Genomic DNA, 19,473 nt, shown 5'->3' with positions numbered 1-19,473 from the left:
AAGGCTAGGGAGACACTGCCTCTGACCTTTGACCCCAGCATACACTGGCATGTCACTTTCTTTGAGGAACAGTCCTTAGATCATTCACCCCGTAATCCTGGGGCAGGGTGGAAGGTCAGAGCAGGTGGGTGGCAGGGGTAGGGGTGGGGGACGTGGCAGGAGGGCTTGTCACCTGTGTGCTGGGATCCTTCAGGATGGGCCCCTGCTCATCACCCTCTCTGCTTCCCTCCTGCCACAGACTGCGGGGGTGGCCAGGGTCTTCTCCCCTGTGGGTGGCCCTGTCCCCGCTCCTGCCAGGACCTGTCTCCTGGGAGTGTGTGCCAGCCGGGCTTGACGGGTTGCCAGCCCAGCTGTGGGTGCCCCCCTGGCCAGCTGTCCCAGGATGGCATTTGTGTGCCTCCTGCCCACTGCCGCTGCCAGTACCAACCTGGAACCATGGGTCAGTGCTTCCCTTTGCCCTCTCCCAGTGACCCCCAAGCACAGCAGTGCCCTCCTGCCTGGCCTCTACCCCTCTGCCCCCCAGAGGCCCAGCCTGGAGCTATAGGATGGGAACGGACCACCTGTCCTCTCCAACGCTCCTGGAGTTAGTCTCCCATGCGTCCCACAGCATTCCTGGCCTGCTCCGGGTTGGGGCTTCCATCTCCCAGGCCCGGAATCTGGGGCATCACAGGGTGAAGGCTGATAGGGAGGGAGGAAAAGGCAGTGGGGCAGGAGGAGGGATTCAGGGTTGGCGAACACACTGAGCTATCTGGGGTCCCCCACCCTCCTCATGCCTTCAGGGATTCCTGAGAACCAGAGCCGGTCAGCGGGGCCTGGGCTCAGCTCCTGGGAGAGCCTGGAGCCCGGAGAGGTGGTAACTGGGCTCTGTGACAACTGGTGAGCTGAGAGAAGCAGGGAGGGACTGGGCTGCAGAGCTGGGCAAGAGGGCTCTTGGGGGAGCTGGCCAGGGTCCTGCTTCTCAAGCCCCCTCCCTTGTCCCCAGCACCTGTGTGGAAGGCATCCTGCGCTGCCAGGAGGTGCCTGGCTGCCCTGGCCCTGGTGTGTGGGGTTCTTGGGGCCCCTGGGAAGACTGCAGTGTTTCGTGTGGAGGTGGGGAGCAGCTTCGTTCCCGGAGATGTGCCCGGCCCCCCTGCCCTGGGCTGGCCCGCCAGAGCCGCACCTGCCACACCCAGGTCTGCAGAGGTGAGTCCCAGCCCAAGGGTCACCCTGGACGGTCCAACTTAGGTTGGATTCCCCTGTTGGCCTTTGACACGGACACACCTGTGTCTTTGCCTTCCTCATCCCATCCACCCAGCCCTGTATGCTGCCCTTTCGGGCCGGTGATGGACAAGTAGAGGAGGGAGTAGCCAGATTCAGGGAGGGGAGTGTGTGGGAGGGTGTGACATGGACCCCGAGGGGCATAACCCAGGGAGGGGACTGCTGACCCAGCTGCGGAGCCCCAGGAGCGTGGGCAGTGGGGTGGGTGGAGAAGGGCCATCTAGGGCTGCGCGGGGCAGCGCTGGGCACTGATGCAAAGATTACCCCAGAGGCAGGCTGCCCAGCTGGACGTCTGTACCGGGAGTGCCAGCCCAGTGAGGGGTGCCCCTTCTCCTGCACCCACGTCACGTGGCAGGTGGGCTGTTTCTCCGCTGGCTGCGAGGAGGGCTGCCACTGCCCCGTGGGCACCTTCCAGCACCGCCTGTCCTGTGTCCAGGTCAGAACCCACTCAGCCAGGAGCCCAAGGCCCCCCCCTCCCCTCCCCTGCCTTTCCTCCCTCTCCCCTGCAGCTGCTCACCCCCACAGACCCTGTGTGACCCCAGGCTGGCATTCAGCTCCCAGAGCAGACGCTGGGGAGACACTGCCTCAGGATGTCGCTGGTTCCCTGGAATGGGGACCTTGCTCTTCAGCAGCAGCTCTCCCTGGCTCCCAACTCCAGGTGGAGCTGTCCATGACTGACGGGCGGCCAGGTGCCCCCTCTGGCTCCTCGATGCCCAGCAGCTGGCAGTCGGGCTCCCCACGCCATTCAGGCCACAGCAGGGAACCGTGGGTCCTCACTGCCCTCCTCTCCCTGCCACATCCCTGTGGGGAAGCATATCCCTCCCTTTACTCTGGCTGGCCCCAGACTCCTTGTCTCCCGCTGTGGGGTCCAGACCGCAGACAGGTGCCAACAGTGCTCTGCTGAGCTCTACAGATGCGTGGGGATTTCTTTCCCTGTCTTTAATCCTACTCTTGAAGCCAGTGCCCGGTGGCTGCCCCCAGCCAGAGTTCCAGAATGCCATGCCCAGAAGGGCCCGAGCAGCCACCTGGTCCCATCTGCTTGACTTTGAGCTGATGACACTGGGTGAGCTGCAGAGAAGAAAAGGGAACACTGAGTCACGCACACGGACAGTTAGTTACTGGTGAAGCTAGGAGCCAGGTGTGTGTTTCCTGGCTGCTCCGTGTTCCCTCCAAGTGCCACCCTGTGAGGGCCTCTGCTGACCCTGCCTGGGTCCCATGCGGGAAATCCACTGGCCATTCGGGTCAAGCTCGTAGGCCACTAGTCCCTCATGTTCATTCCCCTGACTCAGGGAAACAGTCCCACTTGCTCCAGGGAATGCTCTTCTGGGGCCCAAGCCCTTCCCTGCTGCCACCAAGGAGCCACCAGGAGCCTTCCTCCCCAACCCCTTGGAGGCAATGCACAGGTGCAGAGATCTGGCACCTGGTCTGTGTGATTGCACCTCCTCCTCTGCTCCCACCCACCAGGAGTGCCCCTGTGTGCTGCCAGCCTCACTGCTGCGGGAGCTGGGGGCTACGGGTGCTGACCCTGGGGCTCGTCCACCTATTCTGGGAGAGGATGGTGGGGCCCTTGGGCCTGGGGATGAGTTGGGCTCAGGCCAGAGCCTTCGTACAGACTGCAGTAACTGGTGAGGGGATGGTGAGAGTGGGGGAGGTTTGGAATGGGGGGTGGGTGTTGGCTGCTCCGCCCCTGCCCGGCCTGACTACCAGCTCCATCTCTTCACTGTCCAGGGGGTGGAGACCCTTGCCCACACCCCTTCCTCTCAGAGTCTGTCCTGCGCAGCCCCTCAACCCCGTGCCCTTTCCGCAGCTCCTGTGTGCATGGGAAGCTGTCTTGCTCCGTGGGGGACTGCTCTGAGGCTGCTGATGGCTTCAGTCCCTGGGGGCTGTGGGGCCCATGCTCCCGCTCTTGTGGTGGGCTGGGCACCAGAACCCGCAGCCGCCAGTGTATGCAGCCCTCCCTGGCTCCAGGCAGCCTGGGTTGCAGTGGGCCCCGCCAGGACCTCAAATACTGCCTCAGCCCCGACTGCCCAGGTGAGGGAATCGGGAAGTGCAAGTCTGGCTGTGTTTGGGGCCTCAGGGTCCACAGGAGACCCAGCTGAGGGAAGGGCTGAATCAGATAGCAGTGGTTTGGTCCTGGTGTACTGCACACTCAGAAGCATCCTGAACAGGGCTTTTCTTTGGCACAGGGGCTGGAGAGTTCACAGTGGAGCCAGTAACAAGCATTCCAGGTAGCCCAGACTCCTTGGGTCCCAACCCCTGACTGCCTCTACCCCTCCCATGTGGCCTCTCTTTGGGAAGAACACGCTCAGGACCTCCTCCCTTCCCAGCCCTGCTTCCTGGGAGTTCAGGAGCCCAGGGTTGACTCAGCAGGAGATGCCTCTCCCCCTTCTCCCTGCAGGCGGCTGGGGCCCGTGGTCTCCATGGTCCCCCTGCTCTCACACCTGCACAGACCCCACGCACCCTGCTTGGCGCAGCCGCACTCGCCTCTGCCTGGCAAACTGCACTGGGGGTGAAGCTTCACAGGAGCGCCCTTGCAACCTGCCCTCTTGCACAGGTGTGCCTCCAGTCTTGACCTCTGACCTGATCCATGTCTGAACCACGGCCATCCCCTCTAACCCCATCATCCTCCTTCCAACAGCTCACTCTGACCCCCAACCCATGTCCAACCTCCAAAACCCTTTAAGCAGATACTGAGTTCTGAGCACGATATCTAATCATGAATCCTTGCATGACTCTGGGCCCCGGGGTGCTCTGTGCAGCCCTGGCAGCTGCTGGGGAGCCCAACAAACACCAGCACATCCTCCCTTATGTGTGTCCTCAACATTCACCCAATTTCCCACCCAGATCCCTCAGCATCCCTGTGAGTCTGGGACCACTGCCCCTTGTGAGAGTGGGGACACTGAGGCCTAGTTACCAAAGTCCCACAACAGCCAGTATTAGACCCTCAACACAAACCAAAAGTCTGGATGAGGTCACGGCTGGCCCAGCAGATGAGGAGGGCCGCACCCAGGCTGAGGTCGAGGAGTCAGGGCTGGCTCCAGCTCAGCTTCGTTCCTCCTGCCCTGGCCCGCAGAGCCATCCCCGTGCCCCAGCCCTGGCTGTGTGGCCGGGAACTGTTCCTGGACTGCCTGGGCTCCGTGGGAACCTTGCTCTCGAAGCTGCGGGGTAGGCCAGCAGCGCCGACTACGGGCATACCGTCCCCCGGGGCCCGGTGGGCACTGGTGCCCGGACATCCTGACTGCTTACCAGGAGCGTCGCTTCTGCAACCTGCGGGCCTGCCCAGGTGAGAAGGACTGGTGAGGACCAGAGCATGCCCTTCCCTGGCATCACGTGCCCCTGTGGCACTTCCAGGACCCTGCCCAGGGCTCCTGGTCTATGGAGGGGCCGCCTGCCTGAGCTAGATCCCTCATGAGGTCCTTCTCTCTTCCACGCAGTGCCTGGAGGCTGGTCACGCTGGAGTTCCTGGTCCTGGTGTGACCGGAGCTGTGGGGGGGGCCGGTCCCTGAGGAGCCGCAGCTGCTCAAGCCCCCCGCCCAAGAACGGGGGTGCCCCCTGTGTTGGGGAGAGGCACCAGTCTCGGCTCTGCAACCCCTTGCCCTGTGGTATGGCAGTGGGGATACCACATCCCAGTGGCCTTTGCCCTTGGCACGGGTCTTCCCATGCCCCTCCTAATTTAATTTCCATGATGCCTTGTGGCAGAGACCCTCACCAGCCAGCTGAGGAAACTGAGGCCCACAGGGGTAGATGGCGGGGTCTGGCACTGGGTGGGGGGGACTCGCTCAGGTAGGGGGTGCCCTCCATGGACCAGGCGCAGTGTTGCTTGGAACCACCCAGCAGGTCAAGGCTTTTGGAGGATTTGAGGGTTCCAGTCCTGAGTGCAGCTGCACCTGGGGTGTGGACAGAGTCAGACATGCTCCTCCCACCTTCTGCTCCAGTTATTGGTCCTTCTGAGCTCTGGGGGCCCCAGGGACCCTGGTTACTCTTGTATGGCCTCCAGGTGAATACAGAGGAGCCAGGTAGGTGAGCATGTTGGCTTCACAAATTCAGTCCAGGTCAACAGCATGTATTGGGTGCCAGGGTAGGTGCTGGGATCCCCTGGGTAGGTGAAAGGAACTCCCTGGCACTCAAAACGTCCCAATCCCGGGGGTCTCCCCAAGGCCTCTTGTATCTGTGGGCACCAACGTGGGGTGAAAGATGGGAGTATAGCTTCACAGAGGTAAGAGTGGTTCCCGGGCAGGCAGGTGGAGTGTTTCTGAGCCCCGGTGCCCAGAGCCCTCTTGACTCTGGTCTTCCCCATCTGCCCAGAGGAGGGCTGCCCAGCAGGCATGAACATGGTCAGCTGTGCTGACCGCTGCCCCCGCCACTGCTCAGACCTCCAGGAGGGGATCGTGTGTCAAGATGGCCAGGCCTGCCAGCCGGGTTGCCGCTGCTCTGAGGGTAGGAGCTGCCCTGGCCCCGTGGCATGTCACAGCGGCTCAGTGGGAAGGCAGGTGGGAGCGGGGTGCCAGCACAGCTCTGGAGGGCCGCCTCCCCCGCAGGCTTCCTGGAGCAGGACAGTGGCTGTGTGCCAATTGAGCACTGCGAGTGTACAGATGCCCAGGGCCATAGCTGGGCCCCGGGCAGCCGGCACCAGGAGGCCTGCAACACCTGCACCTGCCAGGCTGGGCGGTTCTCCTGCATGGCTCAACCCTGCCCACCACCTGCCCACTGTGCCTGGAGCCGCTGGTCAGCCTGGAGTCCCTGCAGCCGCTCATGTGGGCCCGAGGGGCAGCAGAGCCGCTTCCGGTATGGGGCTGGGCCAGGCTGGCATCCCCTCCCCAACCCTGGTCTGCTGCTGCCCGGACTCAGTCTCCCTCTCTGATATGGAGGTCCTGGATCCTGCCCCCACCCCGTGGCATACCCTCTGTGTCCTGGCCCCAACTTTTGTCCCTGGTCATCCTTGCTTTCTTTAGCCACCCCAGGTTTGCCCATCAGGTGTCTCACCAGGAGGTGAGTGAAGAGGGACCCTGGGTGTCTCTCACCTTCTCTGCCCCGGGCCCCACCCAGGTCCTCCACCTCGGGCTCATGGGCCCCGGAGTGTCGGGAGGAGCAGTCCCAGAGCCAGCCCTGCCCTCAGCCCCCATGCCCACCCCTGTGCCTGCATGGTGGCCGCCTCCACACGCTGGGGGACAGCTGGTTGCAGGGCGAGTGCCAGCAGTGGTAAGCTGGGGCAGAGGCGGGGAGGGGTGGTCCATACTGTCCTGCCCTATGGCAGCATCCCTGAGTCCAGGCTCCTCCTCACAGCTCCTGCACCCCGGAGGGCATCATCTGTGAAGACATCGAGTGTGCAGGTCTGGGGTTTCGTACCAGTCCCACCTCCCCTCGCCCTCCTAGCTTCATGCTGGCCATTTGCTTGCGTTGTGTTTCTTATTTCCCTCCCAGCCCTATTTATAGCTGCCACCCTCTGTACGGACCTCGCACAGCCCTCGGGGCCTTTGCTCCCTCCAATTTCTCTAACCTCATCTGTGCCCTCCTACAGTCCCTGGGGCCTGGACGCTGTGGTCCCCCTGGTCTGAATGCTCTGTCTCCTGTGGAGGTGGAAACCAGCTTCGCACCCGGGGCTGCATGGCCTCGGGCCTTGGCCACAGCAGAGCCCCCTGCCTGGGCCCTGGCACCCAGACCCAGCGCTGTGGACAGCAGCCTTGCCTGGGGCTGCTGGAGTCCTGCTCCTGGGGCCCCTGGGGGCCCTGTTCCCGCAGCTGCGGCCCAGGCCTGGCCTCCCGCTCTGGGTCCTGCCCCTGCCCACTGGCTGAAGTCGACTCTACCTGCAATGGCACCTTCCTCCACCTGGACACACAGGCCTGCTACCCAGGACCCTGCCTGGGTGAGTGTGCATGGTGTAGCCAAGCCCCATCACCTGTTCCCTGCCTCGGGAAAACTCAGGGAGTAATGTGATTTCCCAAACCCCAGATTCTACCCCCCAAATGTATATCTATCCCCCTGATATTTTGTCTAGTTTCTTTTCTCTTGTCACCATCTCCTCCCTTGAGCCCTTTGGGCTGTGCCCCTCACTGCTGGGTGATGGGACCTTGCTGCTGGGTGATAGGGAGCACAGGGGATCAGGACTTGTCTGAGCTCCCTTTTGCTCTTGCCCTGTGCAGGGTGTTGGCTGGGTTTGGGAGAAGAGGGGAGGGGTGGGAGGGAACAGAGGCTGGAGGAGCCAGGCTGGCATCCCCCAACCTTGGTCCCCAGAGGAGTGCGTGTGGAGCAGCTGGAGCAGCTGGACACCATGCTCGTGCCAGGTGCCCGTCCAGCAGCGCTACCGGCACCAGGGTCCAGCGCCCGGAGGGGCCGGGGAGAGGCCTCCCTGCACACGACTGGACGGCCACTTCCGGCCTTGCCCAGTCAGCAACTGCTCTGGTGAGGCGCCGGGAGCAAGAAGCTAGACAACTGAGCCCTGGCAGGGCCTCCCAGCTCCTCTCCGAGCAAACATGCATGCCCCTAGGCCCTTGGAGCAGGTGCCCTTGCCTGCACTGACCCTTGCCCTCTGCAGCCCAGTTACTCTCCTGCCTCACCCTCAACTGCTGTCACCTTCAGCTGCTCCTTCCCCTCCCAGCTCTGCTGTGATTTCCCCACTTTGTAGCTGCTGGCTGTGTCCACGTGTGGTGACGCCCAGGCACAGGAGTCTTGCCCACCCCCTGTGGTAGCCACCTTCTCGTCTTCCATCTGCCAAGCCCAGGAGCGCCTGCCAGGCCCCTAGTTCCCCGAGGCCCCATCCTCCCTCTATGCAAGCTATGTGGCTCTCCAAGGCCCAACCCTCACAACCCTTCCTAGAGGCACCCACAGCAACACTAGTCAGTCCTTACCGGCCGCATGGGGACAGGTTTACAAGGAGCCCCTAAGGGGCCTTGGTGGGATCCTGTACTGTGTGCTTTGGGCTCAGCGGGGTGGAGGGTGTCTCTAGGCTGTCACCAACCAGCCTCTGGTCCCCCACAGAGGACAGCTGCCCACCTCCCTTTGAGTTCCAGGCGTGTGGCTCCCCCTGTACCGGGCTCTGTGCCACATACCTGAGCCATGGGCTCTGCCAAAACCTGCCGCCCTGCCAGCCCGGCTGCTACTGCCCTGAGGTGAGGGGTGCGACTGGGGGGGGGGGATGTGCCCCAAGAGAAGGGGGTCTCTGTCCCACTCCTGCACTTCCTCCCCTCTGTGATGCCTCTGTGACACCCCTCCCCACGACACCTTTTAAGAGTCCCTGGCGTTTGGCCTCTTGCCCATGTGCCCATCCATTTGCTTAGTAAATCATCACATGCACCTGCTGCGAGCAGACACGGTACTGGCACTAGGGTACAGAGGTGGCTGCCACACAGTGGCCGTGTCCCCTTCTGCTCAGGGGCTGCTGGAACAGGCTGGGGGCTGCATTCCCCCAGAGCAGTGTAGCTGCCTACACATCACAGGAGAAGGAGCCAGGGTCACCCTGGCTCCCGGGGACCGCCTGCAGCTGGGCTGCAAAGAGTGGTGAGTGATGAGGGTGGGGAGGTAGCATCAGAGGACTGGGGCCAGGGAATGGGGAGTGGGGAGGCCCCACAGGGAAATCCCCCAGGCCCCGGGCCCAACCCCAACCTCGTCCTGCTCCAAATGAGCCCAGAGCTCAGGTCACCCCTATGTGAGCCCTCCAACCACTGCTCTGGGCCTAGTCTTGGCCCCCCAGTCCTACCATAACCACCCCCTCCCACAGTGAATGCCAGCGCGGAGAGCTGCAGTGCACCAGCCAGGGCTGTCAAGGTAACTCTGGGCTTGAGAGACCATCTGTCCTCATCCTCATTTGCCTAGGATTGGGGGGTGGGGGGGAGGAGGTTCTTGGATCTGGAACTCTTAGTGCTGGCACCTGACAGTCCCAGACACACCAGGCCAGCTGGTCACCCCACGGTGGCTCCCCCATACCTCCTACAGCCTTTCCTGTTTCCAACCCTTCCTGGTCATAACTAGAGCTCCTCCCTCCCATCCACTGGCGTCTGTGGTCTGGGGGAGGGTCACTGGGAAGGATGCCCACTCACTGCCCTTCCTAGGTCTTCTGCCTCTGAGTGAATGGTCTGAGTGGTCACCCTGTGGGCCCTGCCTGCCCCGTGGTGTGCTGGCTCCTGCCTCCAGGACTGCTCTGGAGGAGCACTGGTCTCAGCACCCAGCTGGCCTCTCCCCCACCTTGGCCCCCTTGCTGGCTTCGGAGCAGCACCGTCATCGCCTCTGTTTGGACCCTGAGACGCGGAGGCCGTGGGCTGGGGACCCAGACCTCTGCACTGTACCACTCAGCCAGCAACGCCTCTGCCCAGACCCTACGGCCTGCCATGGTAATGAGGAGGGCAGAGATCAACAGGGCAGGAAGGAGCCTGAAATGAGAGTGGTGGGGGACCTCCCCAGGGGGGCTGGGCCATGCTGTTTATCTCAGTAGCCAGGCAGTTAACAGGCCTGCTAAGCCTCCTGCTTGCCTCCAGGGCCTGCTGGATTTCCCACTGGGTGGGGCAGCAGCAGGGAGCATCCATGCAGCCGCTGAAAAGAGGAGGAAGGGTGCTTGAGGGGCTCAGGGCATGTCATAGTGTCTGTAGGGCTGGAGTAGAAGGTAGAAGCCAGAGGCAGAGGGGATGGGGGCCTGGGTACTGACTCCATCTTATTTCCCCAGACTTATGCCAGTGGAGTCCTTGGGGGCCCTGGAGCCCCTGCCAGGTGCCCTGCAGTGGGGGTTTCCGGCTACGCTGGAGGGAGGCAGGGGGGCCCCCCAGAGGGGTCTGCCGAGAGCCATGGGCTCAGACTGAGAGCTGCAACGTGGGGCCCTGCCCAGGTAACCCCATCATGCCATCTGGAGGAGGCGTGGGGACAGCAGCATACAAGCTGGCACCCGAGGGGGATATTGCCTCTGCTCCTGGAGGCGCGCAGAGGAGCACAGGGTGCTGTCGTGGGGGCACAACAGAGTTGGCCCCCAATACAGACTCCTACTTTCTGGTCCTCAGGGGAGAGCTGCAAAGCCCGAGACACCGTGCCGACCCCTGACTGTGCCAACCAGTGCCCTCGAAGCTGTGCTGACCTCTGGGACCGCGTGCAGTGTCTGCAGGGACCATGCCACCCAGGTCCCTGGGAACCCTAGGGCCTCTGACTGGTGCATCCTATTCTGCTGCCTCTTGCTCCCAGAGAGCATGTGACCTGCGGGCAGGGGGTGTGCTGCTGTACTGGATCGTGGGTTACAGGGCAGCAAAGCGGATCCTTGAGTCACTTTCAGCAACCGAGTAGGGCTCCTGCATAGAGTGAGCCTTAGCCAAGGTGGACTGTGTCCGTGAGGGTGCTCTCAGCAGCTTCAAGGGTTCCTGAGGTGGTGTCCACACAGAGGGGGCTAGCATGACCCCTTCCTGTGCCCCAGCAGTGGGAACAGTATGGGGACCAGATCAAGTGGGGACTGGGGGACTGAGGGCGGGAAGGGTACTCCAGTGTCAGCTTGAGGCTCTGGACTCGGTCTGGCTGCCAGAAGGATCCACTGTGGGTGCCTGCCCTGAATCTTGCTTGTCCCCTCCCCCACCCTCAGGCTGCCGCTGCCCCCCTGGCCAACTGATACAGGATGGGCACTGCGTGCCCATCGCCTCATGCCGCTGTGGCCTCCCCAGCCCCAACGCCTCATGGGTGGTGGCCCCAGCCGAGGTGGTACATCTGGACTGCAAAAACTGGTATGGCTGCCCACTGGTGGCTAAGGGGAGGGATGTGGAGCTCTGGTTGGGTGGGCTCGGGGCAGGTCAGGGCAATGGGCATTACAGGGATGCAAGGGCTCTCTTCACCCTGACTCATGCCCTTGACCCCTGTCCACAGCACCTGTATCAACGGGTCCCTGATGTGCCCACCCCATGAGTGCCCCATCCTTGGGCCTTGGTCTGCCTGGAGCAACTGCTCTGCTCTGTGTGGTGGGGGCACTATGATGCGGCACCGGAGCTGCAAGGAGGCTCCTGTGGGGGTACCCTGCCAGGCCCAGGACACAGAGCAGCGGCAGGGATGTAACCTGCAGCCCTGCCCTGGTGAGTACCTGGGGTGCCGTGTGCCTGTCCTTCCCTCTGGGGCCACTGAGCTCAGGCCCCTGTCCCAGCTGGAGTTCGCCAGGGCAGGTGGTGGGGCCTGGGCAGCCCCTTCACTGGTATTCCACCTCACTGTGTGCCCCCCAGAGTGCCTACCCGGCCAGGTGCTCAGGGCCTGTGCCACTTCGTGCCCATACCTCTGCTCGCATCTGCAGCCCGGTGCCAACTGTGTGCAGGAGCCCTGCCAGCTTGGCTGTGGCTGCCCCGGAGAGCAGGTATGTTAAGGTGCCATGTCCTGACTCCCGTGTGTGTGGGGGGGTGCAGAGAAGTGGTGATCTGAGTATAACTGGAGCCTATACCACCCCAGCTGCTGCACAATGGCACGTGTGTGCCCCCTGCTGCGTGCCCCTGCACCCAGAGCTCTCTGCTGTGGGGCCTCACCTTGACCCCTGAAGAGCAGTCCAGGGAGCTTCCCCCAGGGACTGTGCTCACCTGGAACTGTACCCGCTGGTGAGGGCAGGGGGGGGCTAGGGGTAGGGAGGGTGTGGAGGGCAGGGTTGCTGAGGACAGGGGTGGGGAGCAGGGCCTGGGATGCCTCCGAACACATGCTTCTCTCTTCCCAGTATCTGCCAACAGGGAGCCTTCCGCTGCTCTCTAGCCGACTGTCATGGTGAGCTGTGGCTGTCTGGGCCCCTGCCGGTCCTTCCAAAGCCAGGGTGGGGTTGGCCCTGGTGTGAGTGAGGGTCCTGCCTGCCCTTGGCAATGCTATCTCTTTCAAGAAGCCCCTTCCCAGCTCTGTCCACACTGGTGTTGGGGGCATTCCTGCGTGCGTACTGAGCAGGGCTGTGAGCAAAGCAGGAGGTGGAGGGTTCTTTCCCCACAGAGGAGAAAGCCAAGTCTGAGAGGGAGAGCTAAAATAGGACCCTCATCTGGCAGTCCCCAGGAGGGTTGTGTCTGCCCTGCACTGTTTTGCCCCCATCTGATCAAAGTCAACAGGCCTTTGCTGAGGCCTCACACGTGCCCAGCCCTGGTGCTCTGGGCTCTGTGCAGATTCAGAGACACACAGGTATGGTGAGCCCCGAGCACCCCAGCCTGGCTGTTGAGGGCAGACTCACCCACCAGAACAGAGATAAGAGATGGTTCTGGCCCACTGACAAGCAGACTACACCCACAGGGTGGGAAATCATTGCCACAAATGGAGAGGTCAAAGTGGACAGGCCTGGTCAGGGGAGGCTTCTTGGAGAAGGCAAGACTCGAGTTAGGCCCCACTAGCATTTGGGAAGGTAGATAAGAGCAGAGGGGTGTGATTGGAGGCCTAGAAGTCCAGAGGCTGCTGGAGCCGAATGGGCAGCTCTGGGAGGGAGGAGGGACTCTAGAGGTGCCTAGCGTGGGAGTGGGGAGAGCGAAGGCTGCACCCAGGGCTGACCCGAGTGGTGGTGGTGGGGCGTCTTCCCTGGCAGAGTGTCCCTCTGGAGAAATGTGGCAGCAGGTAGCCCCTGGGGAACTGGGGTCCTGCGAGCGGACGTGCCAGGAGCCCAACGCCACGGAGACTCTGGGCAACTGCAGTGCGGGGCAGGCCCCAGGCTGTGTGTGCCAGCACGGGCTCTTGCGCAGCCAGGCAGGCCTCTGCGTGCCCACAGACCACTGCGAGTGCTGGCGCCACGGGCATCCCCACCCGGTGAGACACCACAGCCCCTCTGTGCCACCCAGCCGTCCCCAACCCAGGCCTCCCTCCATCAGGCCTCCCTCCCATCAGGCCTCCCTCTGGTCCACGGGCTCCTCCCCCTATGCCAGGGCCTGCCCCAGTGGGCAGCTTGGTCATCAGCTATCACACTGGGACAGTCTCTGGGCTCTACCGGCCCACCTCCCTCCTGAAGTCCTGTTGTTGACTTCAGCCTCTGGCCACTGTCCTGACTAGATCCCCAGGCTGGTTTCAGGGATGGTAGTAGTGTAGAAAAGTTGAACAAGCAGAGTGATGGAGATCGAGATGGAGAAGAGGCTGTCTCCTATCTCCCCAGCCTGGATCCGAATGGCAGGAGGCCTGTGAAAGCTGCCGCTGCCTCCATGGGAGGAGTGTCTGCACCCAGCGCTGCCCCCCCCTCACCTGTGCCCAGGTACCCACCAGCAGCCCTGCTGCCCTCTCAGAGAACCAGGAACTCCCTAGGTTCCTTCCTGAGTCCCTTCCCAGAAGCTGGTCTTAGGGCCTCAAGCAGGCAGTGTTGGGCATTGGGCTGTCCTCCTGAGTGGACTGGGGGGCCACTCCCTCTGCAGGACGAGGTGACCATGCAGGAGCCAGGGAGCTGCTGTCCCACTTGCCGCCAAGTGACTCTGGGTATGCAGAGGACCTGGGGTACTTCCTGCCATGCTTTTGCCTGCTCTGGGCCCTTCTCCTAAACTGGCCCCTATGCCCACCCTAGGAGGCCTGCCTTCCCCGGTGCTGCCTACCATGGGGATTAGCAAAGTGGAGACCCCCAGTGCTGCACCACGGCACCTGACCACCCTTGCCCCAGCCGCCACAGGTACCCCTCAGGTCCACACGCTGTCCCCTCCACCTGGAGTCCCCTCAGGGGGGCCTTCTTTCTCTGCCCTGCCCCCACCTCCTGCACTCACCTGCTCCTCCCCACAGAGGAGCAGTCAGCTTCCTGCCGGCATCTCACAGAGCTGCGCAACCTCACCAAAGGCCCCTGCTACCTAGACCAGGTGGAAGTGAGCTACTGTGGTGGGTACTGCCCATCCAGCACCAATGTCATGCCTGAGGTGAGCGAGGGGGCTGCTGTGCACCCCCAAGGGCCTACCACTGCGAGCCTAGACCTGAGCAAAGCCCAGGGGAGATGAGGGACGAGGTTGATCTCAAGGGAAGATAAGCCAGGGATGAAATTTTCCCGTGTGGTGACTTCCACCTACTGCTTGGCTCCGTGCCCCTCAGCAGGGCTTGGGCTCAAGAGCTTACTGCAGGCCTCCACCCCTACGGGGAGCGGGGGGGGGGCGGCAACGGGGACGGACAGACAGGGGGGCAGGGACGGACTGCTTCTGCTGTGGGCCTACCAGGACATCAACAGGAAGGGCATGAAGGAGCTAAATTAGGCTCTAAAATCACTGCCTATCAGGTAGTGAAGAAAAGCTCGGTGGGACATAGCATTGTCCCGGACATTCCTGGCAAGGCATCATGAGCATGTCCCAGAGGATGGCCAGACTGCTGCCCTGCACTTGTTCTCCTGGGACCCAGAGGGCACAACCCTGCTCCTCCCCCTCCCCCACAGTTGGCCCAGCTGGACAGGGAGTGTCAGGGTCTGGCTCTCCCTCCACTGGGAAAGGCCCTGGGGTGGGGTGGGGGGAGACAGGTGGTTGGGGCCCACTGCTTGGCCCCATCCAGCTGTCCAGCTCAGCGGAACCCTCCCGCAGGAGCCGTACCTGCAGAGCCAGTGCGGCTGCTGCAGCTACAGCCTGGACCCCGAGAGCCCCGTGCGCATCCTGAATCTACGCTGTCCCGGCGGCCGCACGGAACCGGTGGTGCTGCCGGCCATCCGCAGCTGCCAGTGCAGCGCCTGCCTCGGTGGGTCTGCGGGGGCGCTGGTGGGGGGAATTCCAGGGTGGAGTGGGGACAGGGGCAGGCCTTCCCAAAGGCACCCATTTCCCAACTCACAGGCCCCCATGGGATTCTTCCTCCCTGACCCCTTCCGACCTGCTCCTTCTGCTTCTCTGCTCTGTTGTTGAGTTCTCCTCCAATAGACACAAGCTTGGGGGTTTGGAGTCCATCAGAGCTGCTGATCCATCAAACCAGCCCATCTTTCCTTCCTTGCTGAGCACCCGTGACCTTAGCCTTACCACCTGGCCGACAATGCCCACAGGCTCTTGGGAGGGCTGAGGGAGAGCACAGGTGTGAAGCGCCTGCCAGGTGCCTGCTTATCCTTAGGTCCCCGAGGCCACACTGTGGCAGGGGAAAGAAACAGGTGCAGGGGTGCTGATACCTAGCCTGGGTAGGGTACAGGGCAAGAGCTGGTCTTTCTCTGGGCTTCTTCCTCTCCTGCCAGTTTGCTCCACCACCCTCCCTCCAGCTGCATCCCTCCCCAGCCTGACCACTGCCTCTTTGCTAGTGCCTCTCCCCCTCATTTATCCTCCAGGAGGTGATTTCTCAAAGCACTGATGGCTCAGCTGCATGAGGCTGCCTTGCCCCACTGATGCAATCACCAGGCTTAGAGGCACTGTCCCTTTCCTCCCCGGCTGACCAATCCACTCCATGCCCTGGTACCAGCATATCCCAAATAAAGTGACATTCGCAGCAAGCCTGTGTGCAGAGTCTGCTTCTGGGGACCAGAGGGGGAAGGGGGGCAGAATGGGTCTGAGCCCTGCACAAGGACTGTCTCCAGGAGGCTTCTGTGAATCTGTCATGCTGGTGAACTTGGGCGAGTCACTTCCCATGTATATGCCTGTTTCCACATCAGCAGGTTGCATATAAAGTCTGAAGCTCTCTGGTGCATGGCTTCTGCTAGCCAGTTCTGCCCCTTTTTCCCGCAAAGAGTTCCTGTGTAGCTGGTGCCACCCAGCCCCACCACCCTCTCCTGCTTCCAACTGCCAGTCCCCATCATCCAGAGAAGACTTCAGTTCAGTTCAGAGTGTCCTTGTCGTGGACACTCAGAGTCCATGTGGATAATCCATTCAGTCTTCACTGCCTCAAGTGCAATGACCTTCCCCTTCATTCCACAATTCAGCCGTCTGCAAACACTTTCAAATATTTACTTACCGATCATGCCTTCCCATCCTTCCGGCTTACTTGCTCTAGTTCCCCACCGCTATCATTTATTTCAAATTCACTGAGCCTACCAGGTTCTCACTTTTCATTAGCTGCCTCCTGTTGCCCCTCAGGATTCATGGTCTGCACGGTGATTCTCAGCACCGACTGCACGTTAGAATCATCCGAGGAGCTTTTGAAACCCTACCAATGCCCAGGCCCCATCCTGAACCCATTAAATCAGATTCTTTGGGAGCCTTGTGGGTAATTCCATGTGCGCCTAGCTGGAAATGAGAACCGCCTGTCATTCTAAATCACTCCAATGCAAGTACCATGAAATCCTTTGCTTTTCTAACTCCATTCATACCCACCTGGCAATACTCCAACTCAGAGTAATGAGTTTCTAGACAGAATTTTTGCAGATGGGGTGTTTTTACCTTATGTTTGTGATCACAAACCTCAAACAGGCCTTTAATTCAATCTGGCCATCCTACCTACTCTGTTTCCCCATGAACTCTATTTCTTTTCTCTGCAATGACTATGCATGCCTTCTCTCTGCTGCCCTCCCACCCTGCTCTTCACTTCCACGAGATGACCTTGTATCACAGAGATGTCATCAGATGGGAAAATCTGTAACAAATCTACAAAACAAACCTCCATCCACTCCATCTTCTCCTTCTTCCCTCATGGTGTCATCTAGAAGTGTCCCTTACCCCTGGAAAGGGCCCTTGGTACTGTGGTCCTGGTTCCTTGCATCATCCCACCTATGCTTAAACCATCAGTTCCTTTCCCATCAGAAGCAGAAACAGAAACATGATCTTGTGTCTCATATTTAGCCTCCTGTCTTGATCCCACTCTCTCTCTCTTGATCTCTTGATCCCCACTTCTCTCCAGATACTGCCCCATCTTTCTGTACTTATTTTTAAAAATTTATTCATGAGAGACAGAGAGAGAGAGGCAGAGACATAGGCAGAGGGAGACGGAGGCTGCCCGCAGGGAGCCCAATGTGGGACTCAATCCCAGGACCCCGGGATCGTGACCAAACGCAGACAGACACTCAACCGCTGAGCCACCCAGATGCCCCATCTTTCTGTACCTTTTCATGGAGAAACTTTTTCAATTAACAATGCTAGCTGTCTCAACCACCTCAATTCCAATTTTTATTTTTTTTTAAAAGATGTTATTTGAGAGAGAGCACAAGAGAGAGATCACAAGCAGGGAGGAGGGGTAGAGAGAGAAGAAGACTCCCTGCTGAGCAGAGAGCCTGATGCAGAATTTGATCCCAGGACCCTGGGATCATGACCTGAGCTGAAGGCAGATGCTTTACCGACTGACCCACCCAGGCACCGTCACCTCCAATTTTTAAACCCTGAGAAAAGAGTTTGCTATAATGAGACAGGGAAGAAATAACTCATGGGTAGAAATACAGCTTTCCAGGGTACATACAGAGAGGTACAGTTATGGTTGAGCTGGGAGCTGGAGATTAGAAGGCCACCTGGAGTCTTCCGTCTCATTTCTGTGCATTTGTCTCATTGTTCTTTCTCAACAACACAGGCTCCCCTCCCAGTGACTGCACCTGGCCAGAGAGAGGCTGCTGGAAGCACACAAAGCCACAAACTGACTATATTTGGAAATAAGAAATAGGGCCTATCCAGAGGTAATTAAGGTCAAATTAGGTCATAAAGCAGATAGGATTAGTGTCCTTAGAAGAGAAACCAGAGAGCTCATCCCGCCCCCCCACCATGAGTACACAGAGAAGAGGTCATTATCAGCGTGCAGCGAGGTTGTGACACCTGCAAGCCAGGAAGAGAAGTCACACCAGAACCAATCATGCTGGCACCGGATCTGGGACTTCCAGTCTCCAGAACTCCAGGAAAGTAAATTTCTCTCTATGTTGTTATGGCAGCCTGAGCTGAGGTCAAATATTACAGTTCTACTCACATGGATTGAACTCTCACATTTCTAGAAAAGGTATTCTTATCAACCCCTGCTGAGTTTAGCTCTCTTCAACCCTGGATAGGAGAACAGAGCTGAATAGCAGAGAATGGTTACTTGGGACCTACTCAGGGGTGATAATCAAAATACTTAACAATCAGTGTGGCAATGTAAAAATTTAGTAAAAATTTAAAATAAAAAATTTTATTTTTTATTTAGAACTTTAAATTGTGACTTAAAACACACATATGTAAAAGTACATCAGATATTTTAATAGTTAATTTTACCAACGCCTTTATAATAATCACTTCCTTACTTCCTGTCATTTTCCCTGTATGTATACATAAAGGGAGGGCCACAGGAGCTTTCTGGAGTGCTGGAAATTTTCTGTATCTGATCTGAGTGGTGGCTACCTGGAACACGTAAAAACACATCTAGGGTAGCCTGGGTGGCTCAGCGGTTTAGCACCGCCTTCGGCCCAGGGTGTGATCTTGGAGACCTGGGATCGAGTCCCACGTCAGGCTCCCTGCACGGAGCCTGCTTCTCCCTCTGCCTCTCTCTCTCTCTCTCTCTCTCTCTCTCCTTTCTGTGTCTCTCATGAATAAATAAATAAAATCTTAAAAAAAAACACATCAATTTACACAGTTAAGATTTTTGCACTTTACTATTTATTATTTATACTATTATTATTATGCATATTACACTCATATATTACAAACCAAACAATATATTGTTCTAATTAGTTCTTATAATTTTATGTCTGTAACCAGGACACAGGGGTGCAAGAGCATCTGACTTAGGGGGTCCCCAACAGACCAGCTTCGGCCACTCACTGCTGACAAAATCTAAAGGCAGGGAGGTGAGCAGTGGTGAAAGGAATTTATTTCAGTAAGGCGACCACTGGGAAGACAGCAGACTAATGTCTCAAAGACTATCTCCAAAATGCTGAAAATACTTCTAGGTTTATAGTAGGACAATAAGGGACACAAGTTGGTGGGTACAGGCAGATGTGCAGGAAAGGTCAGGTGGATCATTATCTTGAGGTCAGTCATGTGGGGTCTTGGAGCTTGGGGCAGTCCTTATTGTTTGAGGGGAGGGTTTTGGTTCCCATCAGAGGATGCTTTGCCTGAGTTGAGACATAAGCTGGAAAGAGTAATCAGTTAGAAAGTAGAGACTGAGGTCAAATTAGAGGCAGGTGAAGTCTTCTTTCATGTCTTTGAAAGATAAGGCTCATCTGGTTAAGCATCTGTCTTTGGCTCAGGTCATGGGATTCCAGGATTCTGGGATTGAGTCCCCCATTGGGCTCCCTGCTCAGTGGGGAGCCTGCTTCTCCCTCTCTCTCTCTCTGCCCCTCCACCTACTCATGCGGGCCCTCTCTCTCTTTCTCTCAAATAAATACATAAAATCTTAAAAGAGAGAGAGAGAGAGAGAAGAAAAGGGAGCAAGCATATTTTAATTGAGTTTGGTCTTCTTTCTTTCCTCCTTAAATTCACCCTCTACTCTGCAGTATGACTTACCCAACTAAAG

General features: G+C 59.3%; 1 protein-coding gene across 1 annotated transcript in view; it reads left to right on the top strand.

Moving 5' to 3' along the window:
- Nucleotides 1–15,565, top strand: part of LOC140605082 (SCO-spondin-like) — a 51,746-nt gene extending 36,181 nt beyond the window's left edge. Inside the window, exons 70-102 of the mRNA XM_072777077.1 lie at nucleotides 239–439; nucleotides 780–876; nucleotides 983–1,182; nucleotides 1,527–1,693; nucleotides 2,722–2,882; nucleotides 3,065–3,288; nucleotides 3,444–3,485; nucleotides 3,656–3,811; nucleotides 4,331–4,540; nucleotides 4,692–4,859; nucleotides 5,563–5,694; nucleotides 5,796–6,042; nucleotides 6,304–6,456; nucleotides 6,541–6,587; nucleotides 6,776–7,120; nucleotides 7,489–7,656; nucleotides 8,233–8,363; nucleotides 8,627–8,751; nucleotides 8,972–9,018; nucleotides 9,303–9,581; nucleotides 9,911–10,069; nucleotides 10,239–10,355; nucleotides 10,805–10,943; nucleotides 11,083–11,285; nucleotides 11,430–11,557; nucleotides 11,650–11,792; nucleotides 11,906–11,952; nucleotides 12,743–12,960; nucleotides 13,301–13,396; nucleotides 13,554–13,614; nucleotides 13,909–14,039; nucleotides 14,685–14,835; nucleotides 15,404–15,565. Coding sequence (XP_072633178.1) covers nucleotides 239–439; nucleotides 780–876; nucleotides 983–1,182; nucleotides 1,527–1,693; nucleotides 2,722–2,882; nucleotides 3,065–3,288; nucleotides 3,444–3,485; nucleotides 3,656–3,811; nucleotides 4,331–4,540; nucleotides 4,692–4,859; nucleotides 5,563–5,694; nucleotides 5,796–6,042; nucleotides 6,304–6,456; nucleotides 6,541–6,587; nucleotides 6,776–7,120; nucleotides 7,489–7,656; nucleotides 8,233–8,363; nucleotides 8,627–8,751; nucleotides 8,972–9,018; nucleotides 9,303–9,581; nucleotides 9,911–10,069; nucleotides 10,239–10,355; nucleotides 10,805–10,943; nucleotides 11,083–11,285; nucleotides 11,430–11,557; nucleotides 11,650–11,792; nucleotides 11,906–11,952; nucleotides 12,743–12,960; nucleotides 13,301–13,396; nucleotides 13,554–13,614; nucleotides 13,909–14,039; nucleotides 14,685–14,835; nucleotides 15,404–15,426 — 4,916 coding nt within the window. The 3' untranslated portion in view covers nucleotides 15,427–15,565. The remainder of the gene's footprint in view (nucleotides 1–238; nucleotides 440–779; nucleotides 877–982; nucleotides 1,183–1,526; nucleotides 1,694–2,721; nucleotides 2,883–3,064; nucleotides 3,289–3,443; nucleotides 3,486–3,655; nucleotides 3,812–4,330; nucleotides 4,541–4,691; nucleotides 4,860–5,562; nucleotides 5,695–5,795; nucleotides 6,043–6,303; nucleotides 6,457–6,540; nucleotides 6,588–6,775; nucleotides 7,121–7,488; nucleotides 7,657–8,232; nucleotides 8,364–8,626; nucleotides 8,752–8,971; nucleotides 9,019–9,302; nucleotides 9,582–9,910; nucleotides 10,070–10,238; nucleotides 10,356–10,804; nucleotides 10,944–11,082; nucleotides 11,286–11,429; nucleotides 11,558–11,649; nucleotides 11,793–11,905; nucleotides 11,953–12,742; nucleotides 12,961–13,300; nucleotides 13,397–13,553; nucleotides 13,615–13,908; nucleotides 14,040–14,684; nucleotides 14,836–15,403) is intronic.
- Nucleotides 15,566–19,473: the final 3,908 nt, after the last annotated feature.

This window comes from Canis lupus, chromosome 15 (assembly GCF_048164855.1).
Source record: "Canis lupus baileyi chromosome 15, mCanLup2.hap1, whole genome shotgun sequence".
Classification (NCBI taxonomy): Eukaryota; Metazoa; Chordata; class Mammalia; order Carnivora; family Canidae; genus Canis; species Canis lupus.
Note: the sequence above shows the minus strand (reverse complement) of the source record. Positions and strands in the feature narration are given on the sequence as shown.